The 13419-nt window shown below is 43.2% G+C and overlaps 1 protein-coding gene across 3 annotated transcripts in view; it reads left to right on the forward strand.

Moving 5' to 3' along the window:
* The window catches only part of RPRD1A (regulation of nuclear pre-mRNA domain containing 1A), a 189997-nt gene that overhangs the window by 90857 nt on the left and 85721 nt on the right, over positions 1-13419 (forward strand). For all 3 annotated transcript variants that reach the window (XM_073630773.1, XM_073630775.1, XM_073630774.1), the window contains exon 3: positions 9158-9264. In XM_073630773.1, the coding sequence (XP_073486874.1) occupies positions 9158-9264 (107 nt within the window). The remainder of the gene's footprint in view (positions 1-9157; positions 9265-13419) is intronic.

Raw genomic sequence — 13419 nt, forward strand, 5'->3', positions numbered from 1 at the left:
TATATATATATATATATATATATATATATATATATATATATATATATATATATATATATGGGACGGAAAGTATTCAGACCCCCCTTAAATTTTTCACTCTTTGTTATATTGCAGCCATTTGCTCAAATCGTTTAAGTTCATTTTTTTTCCTCATTAATGTACACACAGCACCCCATATTGACAGAAAAACACAGAATTGTTGAAATTTTTGCAGATTTATTAAATAAAAAAAACTGAAATATCACATGGTCCTAAGTATTCAGACCCTTTGCTGTGACACTCATATATTTAACTCAGGTGCTGTCCATTTCTTCTGATCATCCTTGAGATGGTTCTGCACCTTCATTTGAGTCCAGCTGTGTTTGATTATACTGATTGGACTTGATTAGGAAAGCCACACACCTGTCTATATAAGACCTTACAGCTCACAGTGCATATCAGAGCAAATGAGAGTCATGAGGTCAAAGGAACTGCCTGAAGAGCTCAGAGACAGAATTGTGGCAAGGCACAGATCTGGCCAAGGTTACAAAAAAAATTCTGCTGCACTTAATGTTACTAACAGTACAGTGGCCTCCATAATCCTTAAATGGAAGAAGTTTGGGTCGACCAGAACCCTTCATAGAGCTGGCCGTCCGGCCAAACTGAGCTATTGGGGGAGAAGTGCCTTGGTGGGAGAGGTAAAGAAGAACCCAAAGATCACTGTGGCTGAGCTCCAGAGATGCAATCGGGAGATGGGAGAAAGTTGTATAAAGTCAACCATCACTGCAGCCCTCCACCAGTCGGGGCTTTATGGCAGAGTGGCCCGACAGAAGCCTCTCCTCAGTGCAAGACACATGAAAGCCCACATGGAGTTTGCTAAAAAAACACCTGAAGGACTCCAAGTTGATGAGAAATAAGATTCTTTGGTCTGATGAGACCAAGATAGAACTTTTTGGCCTTAATTCTAAGCAGTATGTGTGGAGAAAACCAGGCACTGCTCATCATCTGTCCAATACAGTCCCAACAGTGAAGCATGGTGGTGGCAGCATCGTGCTGTGGGGGTGTTTTTCAGCTGCAGGGACAGGACGACTGGTTGCAATCGAGGGAAAGATGAATGCGGCCAAGTACAGGCATATCCTGGATGAAAACCTTCTCCAGAGTGCTCAGGACCTCAGACTGGGCCGAAGGTTTACCTTCCAACAAGACAATGACCCTAAGCACACAGCTAAAATAACGAAGGAGTGGCTTCACAACAACTCCGTGATTGTTCTTGAATGGCCCAGCCAGAGCCCTGACTTAAACCCAATTGAGCATCTCTGGAGAGACCTAAAAATGGCTGTCCACCAACGTTTATCATCCAACCTGACAGAACTGGAGAGGATCTGCAAGGAAGAATGGCAGAGGATCCCCACATCCAGGTGTTAAAAACTTGTTGCATCTTTCCCAAAAAGTCTCATGGCTGTATTAGATCAAAAGGGTGCTTCTACTAAATACTGAGCAAAGGGTCTGAATACTTAGGACCATGTGATATTTCAGTTTTTCTTTTCTAATAAATCTGCAAAAATGTCAGCAATTCTGTGTTTTTCTGTCAATATGGGGTGCTGTGTGTACATTAATGAGGAAAAAAAATGAACTTAAATGATTTTAGCAAATGGCTGCAAAATAACAAAGAGTGAAAAATGTAAGGGGGTCTGAATACTTTCCGTCCCTACTGTGTGTGTGTGTGTGTGTGTGTGTGTGTGTGTGTATATATATATATATATATATATATATATACCGGCATATACACACAGGCGTATAACACGCACATTCATTTTAAGAGGGAAGTTTTAGGAAAAAAACTTAAATTTTAAATAAGGAACTTTGAAGCAATATAAGGGTCAGTGCCCATCTGCAGCCTCACCATTGCCATCAATGCAGCCTGATCAATGCCCATCTGCAGCCTCACAAGTGCCATCAATGCAGCCTCACCAGTCCACATCAATGCAGCAGCCTCACCATTGCCATCAGTGCAGCCTGATCGATGCCCATCTGCAGCCTAGAGGGGACAGGGAGGGGGGCGGGACGAGCGCCGACAGATTACAGTGAGAATCTCCTATGATAGACAGAACAGTGGTCCAATGGCGGCCCAGGAGACGGTACTTCCTATTACAGAGGCCACTAAGTAAACAGGAGTTTCTCACTGTGTGCAATCTGATGGCGCTCGTCCCGCCTCCTTCCCTGTCTCCTCCGAGGCAGCTAAAATTGAAGTATTGGCGTATAACACGCACCCAATTTTCATGGTGAAAAAGTGAGTGTTATACGCCAATAAATACAGTATATATATTCTAGAATAAATACACTCAGAAGTAAGCATTATAACTAGGAGATATGAAGGGTGGAGGGGAGATCTAAATCTTTTTTATTAAAGTAGTACTAAAAGCTGAAACTTTTTTTTTAATGGATATAATAATTTTAAATATAATGCACAATACTGGTAAACTTTTACTTAATGTAATTGTAATGCCTTCTATTACCTCCAGTCTTTCAGCCTCCACCTTCTCTGGGTTCAGATGCTGATCTTCCCTGCATAGAGTCTTTAAAGTGATTTTTTTTTTTTTTAACCCCTTCCAGACTAGTCGCCTCAGTTATACTGTGGCAGGTTGGCTCCCCTGTGCGAGCCGCCATAGCTGTACATCAGCTCTTTAAGACGCTGTAGCAGGCGCACCCGCAGAGTGTCCCCGGAGCCGATACGTGTGCCCGGTGGGCGCGATGACCGTCGAGCATCAGCGATCGCTCGTGACAGAGCGAGAACCGGGATCTGTGTGCGTGAACACACAAATCCCCGTTCTGTCAGGGGAGAGGAGACCGATCGTGTGTTCCTACTAAGTAGGAACGATCGGTCTCCTCCTCTAGTCAGCCACATTCCCCCCCCACTGTTAGAACACACATAGGGAACACATTTAACCCCTTGATCGCCTCCTATTGTTAACCCCTTCCCTGCCAGTGACATTTATACAGTAATCAGTGGCTATTTATAGTACTGATCACTGTATAAATGTCAATGGTCCCAAAAAAGTTTACGATTTGTCGGCCGCCATGTCTCAGTCCCGATAAAAATCTCAGATCACCGCCATTACTAGTGAAAAAAAAATAATAATAAAAATTCCATAAATCTATCCTTATTTTGTAGATGCTATAACTTTTGTGCAAACCAATCAATATATGCTTATTGCGATTTCTTTTTTTTTTTAACCAAAAATATGTAGAAGAACATATATCGGCCTAAACTGATGAAGAAATTTTTTTTTTGGATACTTATTATAGCAAAAAGTAAAAAATATTGTGTTTTTTTTTTTCAAAATTGTTGCTCTTTTTTTGTTTATACCGCAAAAAATAAAAACCGCAGAGGTGAGCAAATACCACCAAAAGAAAGCTCTATTTGTGGGGAAAAAAGGACATACATTTTGTTTGGGTACAACATTGTACGACTGCGCAATTGTCAGTTAAAGCGACGCAGTGCCGTATTTCAAAAAATGGCCTGGTCATTAAGGGGGAAAATCTTTCGGGGCTTAAGTGGTTAAACAACAAACATGTTAAACTTACCTGCTCTGTGTAATGGTTTTGCACAGAGCAGTCCTGATTCTCCTCTTCTGTGGTCCCCCACCGATGCTCCTGGCTCCTCCTGCCTTCAGAGTGCCCCAATAGCAAGCTTCAAAGTATAGTATAGAGTGCCCTGATAGCAAGGTAAAAAAAAAACTTCTGCTTTTAGAACCACACACTTCCTGCCCAGGACTACATGTCCCTTGAGACATTGCTCCTCACACATTCATATTCACAAGTTCTCAGGCACTTACTGACATGTATGGATGGTGTACTGAGTTGTATGTGTGTTGCACTGTATTTCCTGATATGTAAACAAATAATGCATTATTTATGCAGGCCAACTAATCGGCTGGCCGATTAATCGATTATGAAAACAGTTGACAACTATTTTCATAATCGATTAGTTGTTGATTAATCGATTAGATGTTTCAGCCCTAGTGGTATTTAATCACCACTGTTTTTTTTATTTTTTGTTACATAAATGCATTTTTCTTTGTTTCCGTTATGAAATTTTGCAAATAAATAATTGTTCTTCATAAATTTAGGCCAAAATGTATAGTGGGGAAATGAACTATTTGATCCCCTGCAGATTTTGTAAGTTTGCCCTCTTACAAAGAAATGAAGGATCTATAATTGTTATCAAAGGTGTATTTTCAATGATAGAGACAGAATATGAACCAAAAATCCAGAAAAAACACATGATACAAATGTTATAAATTGAGTTGCAATTCAGTGAGTAAAATAAGTATTTATCCCCTACCAACCAACAATAATTGTGGCTCCCACAGACTGGCTACAGTATGTGCTCATGTGGTACACAGATTAGTCCTGTCATTTTAAAAAGGTGCTCCTAATGACAACTTGTGTGTATAAAAGACACCTGTCCACAGAATCTCTTTCTTCCATTCTCAAACCTCACCATCATGGGAAAGATCAAAGAGCTATCAAAGGATTTCAGGGACAAGATTGTAGACCTGTACAAGGCTGGAATGGGCTACAAGACCATCAGCAAGAAGCCTGGTGAGAGGGAGACAACTGTTGGAGCAATTATTCGCAAATGGAAGAAATACAAAATAAGCATAAATTTAATTAGCAGTCCAAATGTAGAACCAAAACACTGTGGTAGTAAGTTGCCCTTGCCAGAACAGCAAGCAATATAGGCGGATGGCTTATACCCAGCCAGGGCCTTTGAGGTAGAAAGTATTCGGCTCCTTCCAGGCTCAGGTTACCGTTCCCTCAGTTCATATACACCGGAAAAGGGAGAAAAGCAGAGACTGGCCATGGTGTAGTATTTCTATATATCATATGCAGACCCTCAATAGTGACCAACACCCTGATGTGCACATAAACCAAAAGGTGATATACCCACCACCGTAGCTGTAGAGTATGCTTACCAACTCACAAGCTTTAGAACGCACTATGAATTGATTGAATGGTAATAGGGAAATAAATTATTCACCCCCTGGCAGCCAGAAGATCCGTATCCTCAGTATGTGACCCAAAAAGGAGATAAACTGACCATAGTGTAATACATCTAAGAGACACTTTAATAGATAAAGTAATGCACTTACAATTAAAAGATGAATTCGCGTAAAGGTATATAAAAGACGCCGGCCGGCATAACAAACACAAAGCGGAGCCCGTCCTTCTCTGGTCACGTGGTAGCATCACTGAATGCATACCCAGACGCGTTTCGTCATCAAGCGGACGTTCTCAATGGGGACGGGCAGCGCAGTGAACTACCACCTTTATATAGGCGACCAAACCTCGCTCTGAGATACGAGCACAAGGACGCCATCTTAAATATGGGCAAATACCCAAACTCAAACGGAATACATTTAGTATTTAAGAGTACATAAGCCAGAAAAATTCCTAGCAAATTAGATGTAAAAATTATAAAAATAAGTTGAGTTGTCAAGTGACAGCCAAGAAACATTAGGGATTTAGAGAAGATCTGTAAAGAAGAGTGGACCAAAATCCCTCCTCAGATGTGTGCAAACCTGGTAACCAACTACAAGAAATGTCTTACCTCTGTGCTTGCCAAAAAGGGTTTCTCCAGAAAGTACTAAGTCACGTTTTGCTTGGGGATTAAATATTTATTTTACTCACTGAACTGCAACTCAATTTATAACATTTGTATCGTGTTTTTTCTGGATTTTTGGTTGATATTCTGTCTCTATCACTATCACACCTATGATAAAAATTATAGACTCTTAATTTCTTTGTAAATGGGCAAACTTACAAAATCTGCAGGGGATCAAATAAATATTCTACCACTGTATTCTGCTACATTTCTTTGGTGAAAATAACCCAAATCAGTGTTTATTATTTTGTCTGTAGGAAGGTTATAGAGTCCACAATCTATGGTATACATATCTGAAAATTGATCAGTCCTTATGTATTGATGGCCTATCTAATTTCTGAAAATGTCAGGACAGTACAAATATCCCCCAAATGACCTCTTTTTGGAATGTAGATAGAGTCCAAAGTATTTATGAAGAGGCATGACAAGATCGTTTTTTTTGGAAAAGGAAGAAATTAAAAAAAAAAAAAAATGTTTATCATTTTTTTTTTTTTACCGTCACTAGTGCAGTACAACATCATCATATAACTGGTGTGGTGGTGATCAGGGACACTGACTGGTGACAGTATGAAAAAAAAATAACAAATCATTTTTTTTTTCAATTTTTTTTTTTTTTATTACATTTTTTTTCAATTTTTGTTTTTTTTTAACACACTGTGACCAGCGCAATAAAATGTTACTATAGTAACGTAATACTATGGGGAAGTGTTCAGGGTTTCTTTTTTACACATTATGATTGCTTGAAGCAATGACTTTCATTGTTATAAGCAAGCATTTTACTGAATGAAATCGATTTATCAAGTTTGTTCAAACAATGGATGAAAGCCATCCATTGTTTACAACTGTCATGTGATCTGCTGTGATTGGTCACAACGGTTACATGCTGGCAGCGAGCAGGTACACTGATCAAGTCGGCTGGGTGACAGATTGCGCCGCTGTGTGGCACTTTCTGGGAGGACATCATATGACACCCACTCCAAAGGACCAAAGGCCCGCCTGACTGTCAATGTGCCATAAACCGGATGGGAAGGTGTTAAGTACCATAGTTTTGTAGTTTGGCACCATTCCACAGGCAGACGCAGTTTTAAAGCGTGACATGTTAGGTATCTATTAACTCAGTGTGACATGATCACCATAACATCATCTTTCATAATATACAAAATTAGGGGTATTATATTGTGTCTGTGTGCAATAAAATTGATTAAAGTGTATTATTTTGAAAAATCGCTGCTCAAATACTGTGTGACATAACAAATTGTAACACCCATCATATTATTCCATAGGCCCGCTGCTAAAAATATATATATGTTTGGGGTTCTAAGTAATTTTCTAGCAAAAAAAAGTAGATTTTTACGTGTATGTGAGAAGTGTCAGAACTGGCCTGGTAAGTAAGTGGTTAATATTGGCAATGCAGATACTTCACCAAACTTTGTCTTGAGATTTCTAGCAGGAAGGTCATTGCACTGGCATTCCCAGGCTTGCTCACCTTCCATTACAAGGGGGGCACAAAACTGGTAGATCTTAGTGCAAGGCTTAATAGCAATAATGTAGATGGGCAGCGTGTAAAAAAAAAAAAAAAAAAAAAAAAAAAAACACCACACCTCCTACACTAAAGCACCCCCCCAGTCCCCCAACACATCCCTTACCTATTTAAACATTAATCATCTCCTAAAGGGGACCCTTAACAATTGCAATGACTGTTAGGCTGGCCATACATTATACGTTTTTCTTGTACAATTTTCATTTAGATTTACTAAAACCATATAATATGAGGTCAAACCAAAACACTTTCAATTTGTATGCAATCAGGCAAGTCCTTGCACTGCATAGCTGAAGGTACTGTAAAGCTAAAGGAAATTGAAAAGGGAAATTGTATACTGTATGGCCAGCTTTAATGACTGAAAGTTGGCAGGTATAAACTGAATGCAGCAGCTTTTATTGCCTCCTGTACAACTGAATGGCAGACAGTTCTGGATGAGCAAAACTCGACACTCCTCTCATACATTCCTGTTGGCCAGCTACTATGGTGGGCTGCCTCCCTGGGGATTAAGAATGTAAGTGTTGGGTGGAAAGGGGGGCATGCAAGCTCAGGTCAAGAAGTGGCAGAGCTTTGCTAGATCACAATGGGCATACAGGTGTAAACGGAATAATGAAAGCTGCTGTAGGTATGTGCATGCACCTGCATTGCATGCCTACTAGCAGATTTCATTATATATTCTAGAGAGGAGCTCCACTCGCTTTTGTGTTTATTAAAAGTGTAGCTGCTGACTTTTAATAAATGCACTAACCTGTCCCAGGATCCAAAGATGTGGTCACCTGAATGGTCGCTTTTCTCCCTCTCCGTTTCCTGGAGCTGGCATTTCAACTGTGGCAGCTTGGGGCTTCACAGCCCGGTGTGCACTGTGCATGCGGAATGGTCCGGCAGTCTTCTGGGACCTCTGTGTCCAAGAAGAATGTAAGGAGGGAGGGGGAGAGGAGAACTTCCACTCAAACTTTCCTGTCAAAACTAGGTACCCACCCCCCCTCAAAAAAAAAAAAAATGACATGCCAAATGTGGCAGGGGAGGGGGAGAAGTGCTTAACGTGGAACTTCTCTTTTTGGGTGGAGCTTCGCTTTAAGCAACAGAGTCACTTTTATCTCCCCCTAAAATGTAACTGGTAAACCCTTCCATTTGGTCCTAACATTTAACCTAACCCTTAGAGTGGACTTTGTACTAACCTAGCCTCTAAAACAAGGCCCAAACACTAGCCCCTCTCCATCTACTATGCAGCTTCTAGAGTGAAACTACATGTTGGCAGTTTGGAATGGGGACTAACAACTTCAGCTAGCTGATCTTGCTAATAGTCTCTTACAACTTTAAGAATTACGTCATTGAGTCAGCCTAACAGTATTCATTTTGTAACTGAAATTCTATATTAGTTTAGGTATACATATGTAGCTAGCCCCTTAAAGTGGTTGTAAAGCTTCAATTTTTTTTTTCAAAAAAAAAAATTACAAACATGCCTATACCTACTTGCTCTTTGCAATGGTTTTGCACAGAGCAGCCCCAATCCTCCTCTTCTGGGTTCCCCCTGGTGCCCCTGGCTTTGTTTGCCCCTGGCTTTGTTTGCCCCCACGGAAAGCTGCTTTCCATGGGGGCACCCATGTGGGCTCGTTCCTGAGTCCTGCGGCTGCGTCCTTTGATACAGACTGCGGGGCTCAGCCCCGCCCCCTGCTCCCCTGTCACAGCTTTTGATTGACAGCAGCGGGAGCCAATGGCTGCTGCTGCTATCAATTTGTCCAATGGGGAGAGCGACAGCGGCTAGAGCCGCTGCGCTCGTGCTCATTGCTGGATCGGATCAGGCTCAGGTAAGAAAAGAGGGGGGGGGGAGCTGCAGCACAGAAGGTTTTTACCTTAATGCATGGAATACATTAAGGTGAAAAACCTTGAGACGCTACAACCACTTTAACTTATTTTTTTTTACTTTCTAGTTTTGCCTTTCTATTAATATCTTAATTATTTTGCCGTAGTGAAACAGATGAGAGCTGTAAGAAGCATTTGGCTAGGGTCCTCTCTATATGGGAAGAGAGGGCTGTGTATGAAAACGATATACTGGATCATCTGAAGACCGCTTTATGTAAGTTATCTGCTCAATAAGCCATATTTTTTAAGAGTGTATGCATTTTACAGACAATAGTTTTATGATGTTTTGGAAAGTCTTCCCTAAAGTTGAATTTTTTAAAAAATTTGCCTTGAAATATTTTTTATCTATTACATTATTTATACTTGTAAGAAAGCCCTCTTCATGATTTCAAAAGGCAGAAATGATTTACAGTATTTCCCGTATGGTATTTATTTTTAGTCTTACATTATGTTAAACAGGTTAGTATTCTGAAATACTGGGTTAACCTGCTACTTTCAGTCGAATTGGACTCTGGCAAAGCTGTAAGGACAGCCCAGTAAAACCACTCCCATGCATGCTAGTTCCTTTCAGAGCAGGGATAGGATGTCTATTCTCCTAGAATGGCAAACCCTATTCCATTTTTTTTTTTGTGCTACCATTAGGTTTTTTTTCTAGCAAAATTCCACGGCTACTGCACAAAAACTGGGGCTCAATTTTGCAACTGTATCTGCTACTCTTTTACTTTGCCCTAGGGGAGCTGTACGTGGACCTTGCAATAAGGATGATGCAATAAGGATGATTCGACTACGCAAATGGATGCTCTACAGGTCTAGGGCCGAGGTACATACAGTATCTTGCTTACACTTTGCTACAATGTTAAGTAGTAAATGTACAGCTTGTATAACAGTGTAAATTTGCTGTCCTCTCAAAATAACTTAACACGCAGCCATTAATGTTTAAACCATTGGCAACAAAGTGAGTACACCCTTAAGTGAAAATGTCCAAATTGGGCCCAAAGTGTCAATATTTTGTGTGACCACCATTATTTTCCAGCACTGCCTTAACCCTCTTGGGCATGGAGTTTACCAGAGCTTCACAGGTTGCCACTGGAGTCTTCTTCCACTTCTCCATGATGACATCACAGTGCTGTGGATGTTAAAGACCTTGCGCTCCTCCACCTTCCATTTGAGGATGCCCCACAGATGCTTAATAGGGTTTAGGTCTGGAGACATGCTTGGCCAGTCCATCGCCTTTACCCTCAGCTTCTTTACACACAGCCATTAATGTCTAAACTACTGGCAGCAAAGGTGAGTACACCCCTAAGTGAAAAAGTCGAAATTGAGCCCAGTTAGCCATTCCCCCTCCCCCCCCTGGTGTCATGTGACTCGTTAGTGTTACAAGGTCTCAGGTGTGAATAGGGAGCAGGTGTGTTAAATTTGGTGTTAACGCTCTCACTCTCGCATACTGGTCACAACATGGCACCTCATGGCAAAGAACTCTCTGAGGATCTGAAAAAAATAATTGTTGCACTACATAAAGATGGCCTAGGCCAGTGATGGCGAACCTTTTTGAGCCCGAGTGCCCAAACTGAAATAAATACGTTGGTTTTGTGTTGCAAAGTGCCAACACGGCAATTCGCGAGAGAGGGGTGCTGAGGGAAAGAAAGGGGGTGTGTGAGAGAGATGGGGGGGTGTGTGTAAAAGAGAGAGAGAGAGGCGGTTGTGAGAGAGAGAGAGAGAGAGAGGTTATGTGTGTGAGAGAGGGAGGGGACACAGAGAGAAAGAGGGGGGACACAGAGAGAGAGGAGACAGAGAGACACAGAGAGAGAGGGATGTGAGAGATGCTGAGAGGGAGGGGGGACAGAGGGGGGACACACACAGAGAGGGGACACACACACACAGAGGGGGGACACACAGAGAGAGGGGACACACAGAGAGGGGGGACACACACAGGGGGGACACACAGAGAGAGGGGGGGCACACAGAGAGAGGGGGACAGAGAGAGAGAGGGGACACGCACACACAGAGAGGGGACACGCACAGAGAGAGAGAGGGGACACGCACACAGAGAGAGGGGGGACGCACAGAGAGAGAGGAGGGACACAGAGAGAGAGAGGGGGGACAGCGAGGGGGAGCAGAAAGAGGGGGACACGGAGGTGGGACTGAAAAAGAGGGGAGCTGAGAGAAAGGGAGACCTATAGCTCTGTCCCTATCTGCAATCCCTGGTCTGCCTCCATGCCCCAGTCTTTGTATGCAGGTATTCAGTGTAAAATTGTGCCCAGTACCTGTCTCCATCCTTGATCCGGGAGAGCCCTCTGCTCTGTCCCATCCATCGGCTCCCTCACAGCCTGCGCCTCTCCGCCTGTCCTCGTCTTCCGGTCCCACAGTCAGTCTGTTCTCCGGGCCTCGCTGTTGGAGGTTTGAGGAGTCCAGGCTCTGGAAGGCACCAGGAATGCCATAAAATTAAGCAGTGAAGTTCTTCTCTTCTCTCCCTCCCGTGCTGTCAGGCCTGTAGCCTACCACGCGGAGGATGTGGGGCCGCCCACTCACTTGTGCAGACAGTTTCCTGCTCCTCGCCGCTGTTTGCTTCTCTCCCCCACAGCTGTTAGGCCTGTAGCATTCCACATGGAGGCTGTGGAGCCGCCCACTCACTCATGCAGAAAATTTCCTTCACCTTGCCGCTGCTTGCTGCCGTGTTCTCCCCGCCATGAACCTGGACCCTCTCGCGTGCCCGCAGAGATGGCTCTACATGCCAGCTGTGGCACGCGTGCCATAGGTTTGCCATCACTGGCCTAGGCTATAAGAAGATTACCAAGACCCTGAAACTGAGCTGCAGCATGGTGGTCAAGACAATACAGCAGTTTACTAGGACAGGCTCCACTCGGAACAGGCCTCGCCATGGTCGACTAAAGAAGTTGAGTACATGTGCTCAGCATCATATCCAGAGGTTGTCTTTATGAAATTGACGTATGAGTGCTGCCGGCATTACTGCAGAGGTTGAAGGGGTGGGGGGTCAGGCTGCCAGTGATCAGACCATATGCCGCACACTGCATCAAACTGGTCTGCATGGCTGTTATCCCAGAAGGAAGCCTCTTCTGAAGATGATGGTTTGATGAGACCAAGATAAACATATTTGGTTCAGATGGTGTCAAGCATGTGTGACGGAAACCAGGTGAGGAGTACAAAGACAAGTGTGTCTTGCTTACAGTCAAGCTGCTGGCACTGGCGAGCTACAGTTCATTGAGGGAACCATGAATGCCAACATGTACTGTGACATACTGATGCGGAGCATGATCCCCTCCCTTCGGAGACTGGGCCACAGGGGCACTATTCCAACATAACGACCCCTACACACCTACAAGATGACCACTGCCTTGCTAAAGAAGCTGAGGGTAAAGGTTATGGACTGGCCAAGCATGTCTCCAGACCTAAACCCTATTGAGCATCTGTGGGGCATCCTAGAATGGAAGGTGGAGGAGCGCAAGGTCTTTCCAGTGGCAACCTGTGAAGCTCTGGTGAACTCCATGCCCAAGAGGTTTAAAGCAGTGCTGGAAAATAATGGTGGCCACACAAAATATTGACACTTTGGGCCCAATTTGGACATTTTCACTTAGGGGTGTACTCACTTTTGTTGCCAGCGGTTTCGACATGAATGGCTGTATGTTGAATTATTTTGAGGGGACAGCAAATTTACATTGTTATACAAGCTGTACACTCACTACTTTACATTGTAGCAAAGTGAGGGGTGTACTCACTCCTGTGAGATACTGTATGCTTGGTGGAACCAAGTCCCTGAAGACTCCTTAGGCAGTATGCCCACCGGAAGGCAAAGACTGTCTTAATTGGGTATACCTCACTAAAGGTTTTGCACAGGAGCTTTCCAGTACCTAGTTGCTGTGACTGTTAATCACAGACCGCACCCAGACTGCCGCTGCACTGGTACTTTGACTTGGTCACAGTAGTTGGTGGGCTAGCACTGAGCTGGTCTTATGGTGATCTCTGGTTATTTCCACTCTGGGGTTGCGTGCTTGACTGCCGCAGCTTGAGTACATTGATGTGACATGTCCTCAACTCTTTTTACATTTGTTGCAGGCCAGAGTACATGGCTGCGACACATTTTTTTATTGCATTGCACAGTAAGTGCATGTTTTTGACACTTAAAAAATTGTGTCGTGCATGGCTTTCCTAGTGCACTTGTGCTGCAACACAAGTGCCTTGTGTGCATGCCTGCTTTTTCTCTGCCTCTTCTGCAATCAGCCTGCACAGGACACAATGCTGACTCCACATGAGAATTCACTTTCAGTAATCCTCACGTTTACCTATTGTAACTTGGCCACTGAAGGTTTCCCAATCCATTCTACTTTTTGCAGTTGGGTGTCTTCGAGTACGC

Source organism: Aquarana catesbeiana, linkage group LG05 (assembly GCF_042186555.1).
Source record: "Aquarana catesbeiana isolate 2022-GZ linkage group LG05, ASM4218655v1, whole genome shotgun sequence".
In the NCBI taxonomy this organism is placed as follows: Eukaryota; Metazoa; Chordata; class Amphibia; order Anura; family Ranidae; genus Aquarana; species Aquarana catesbeiana.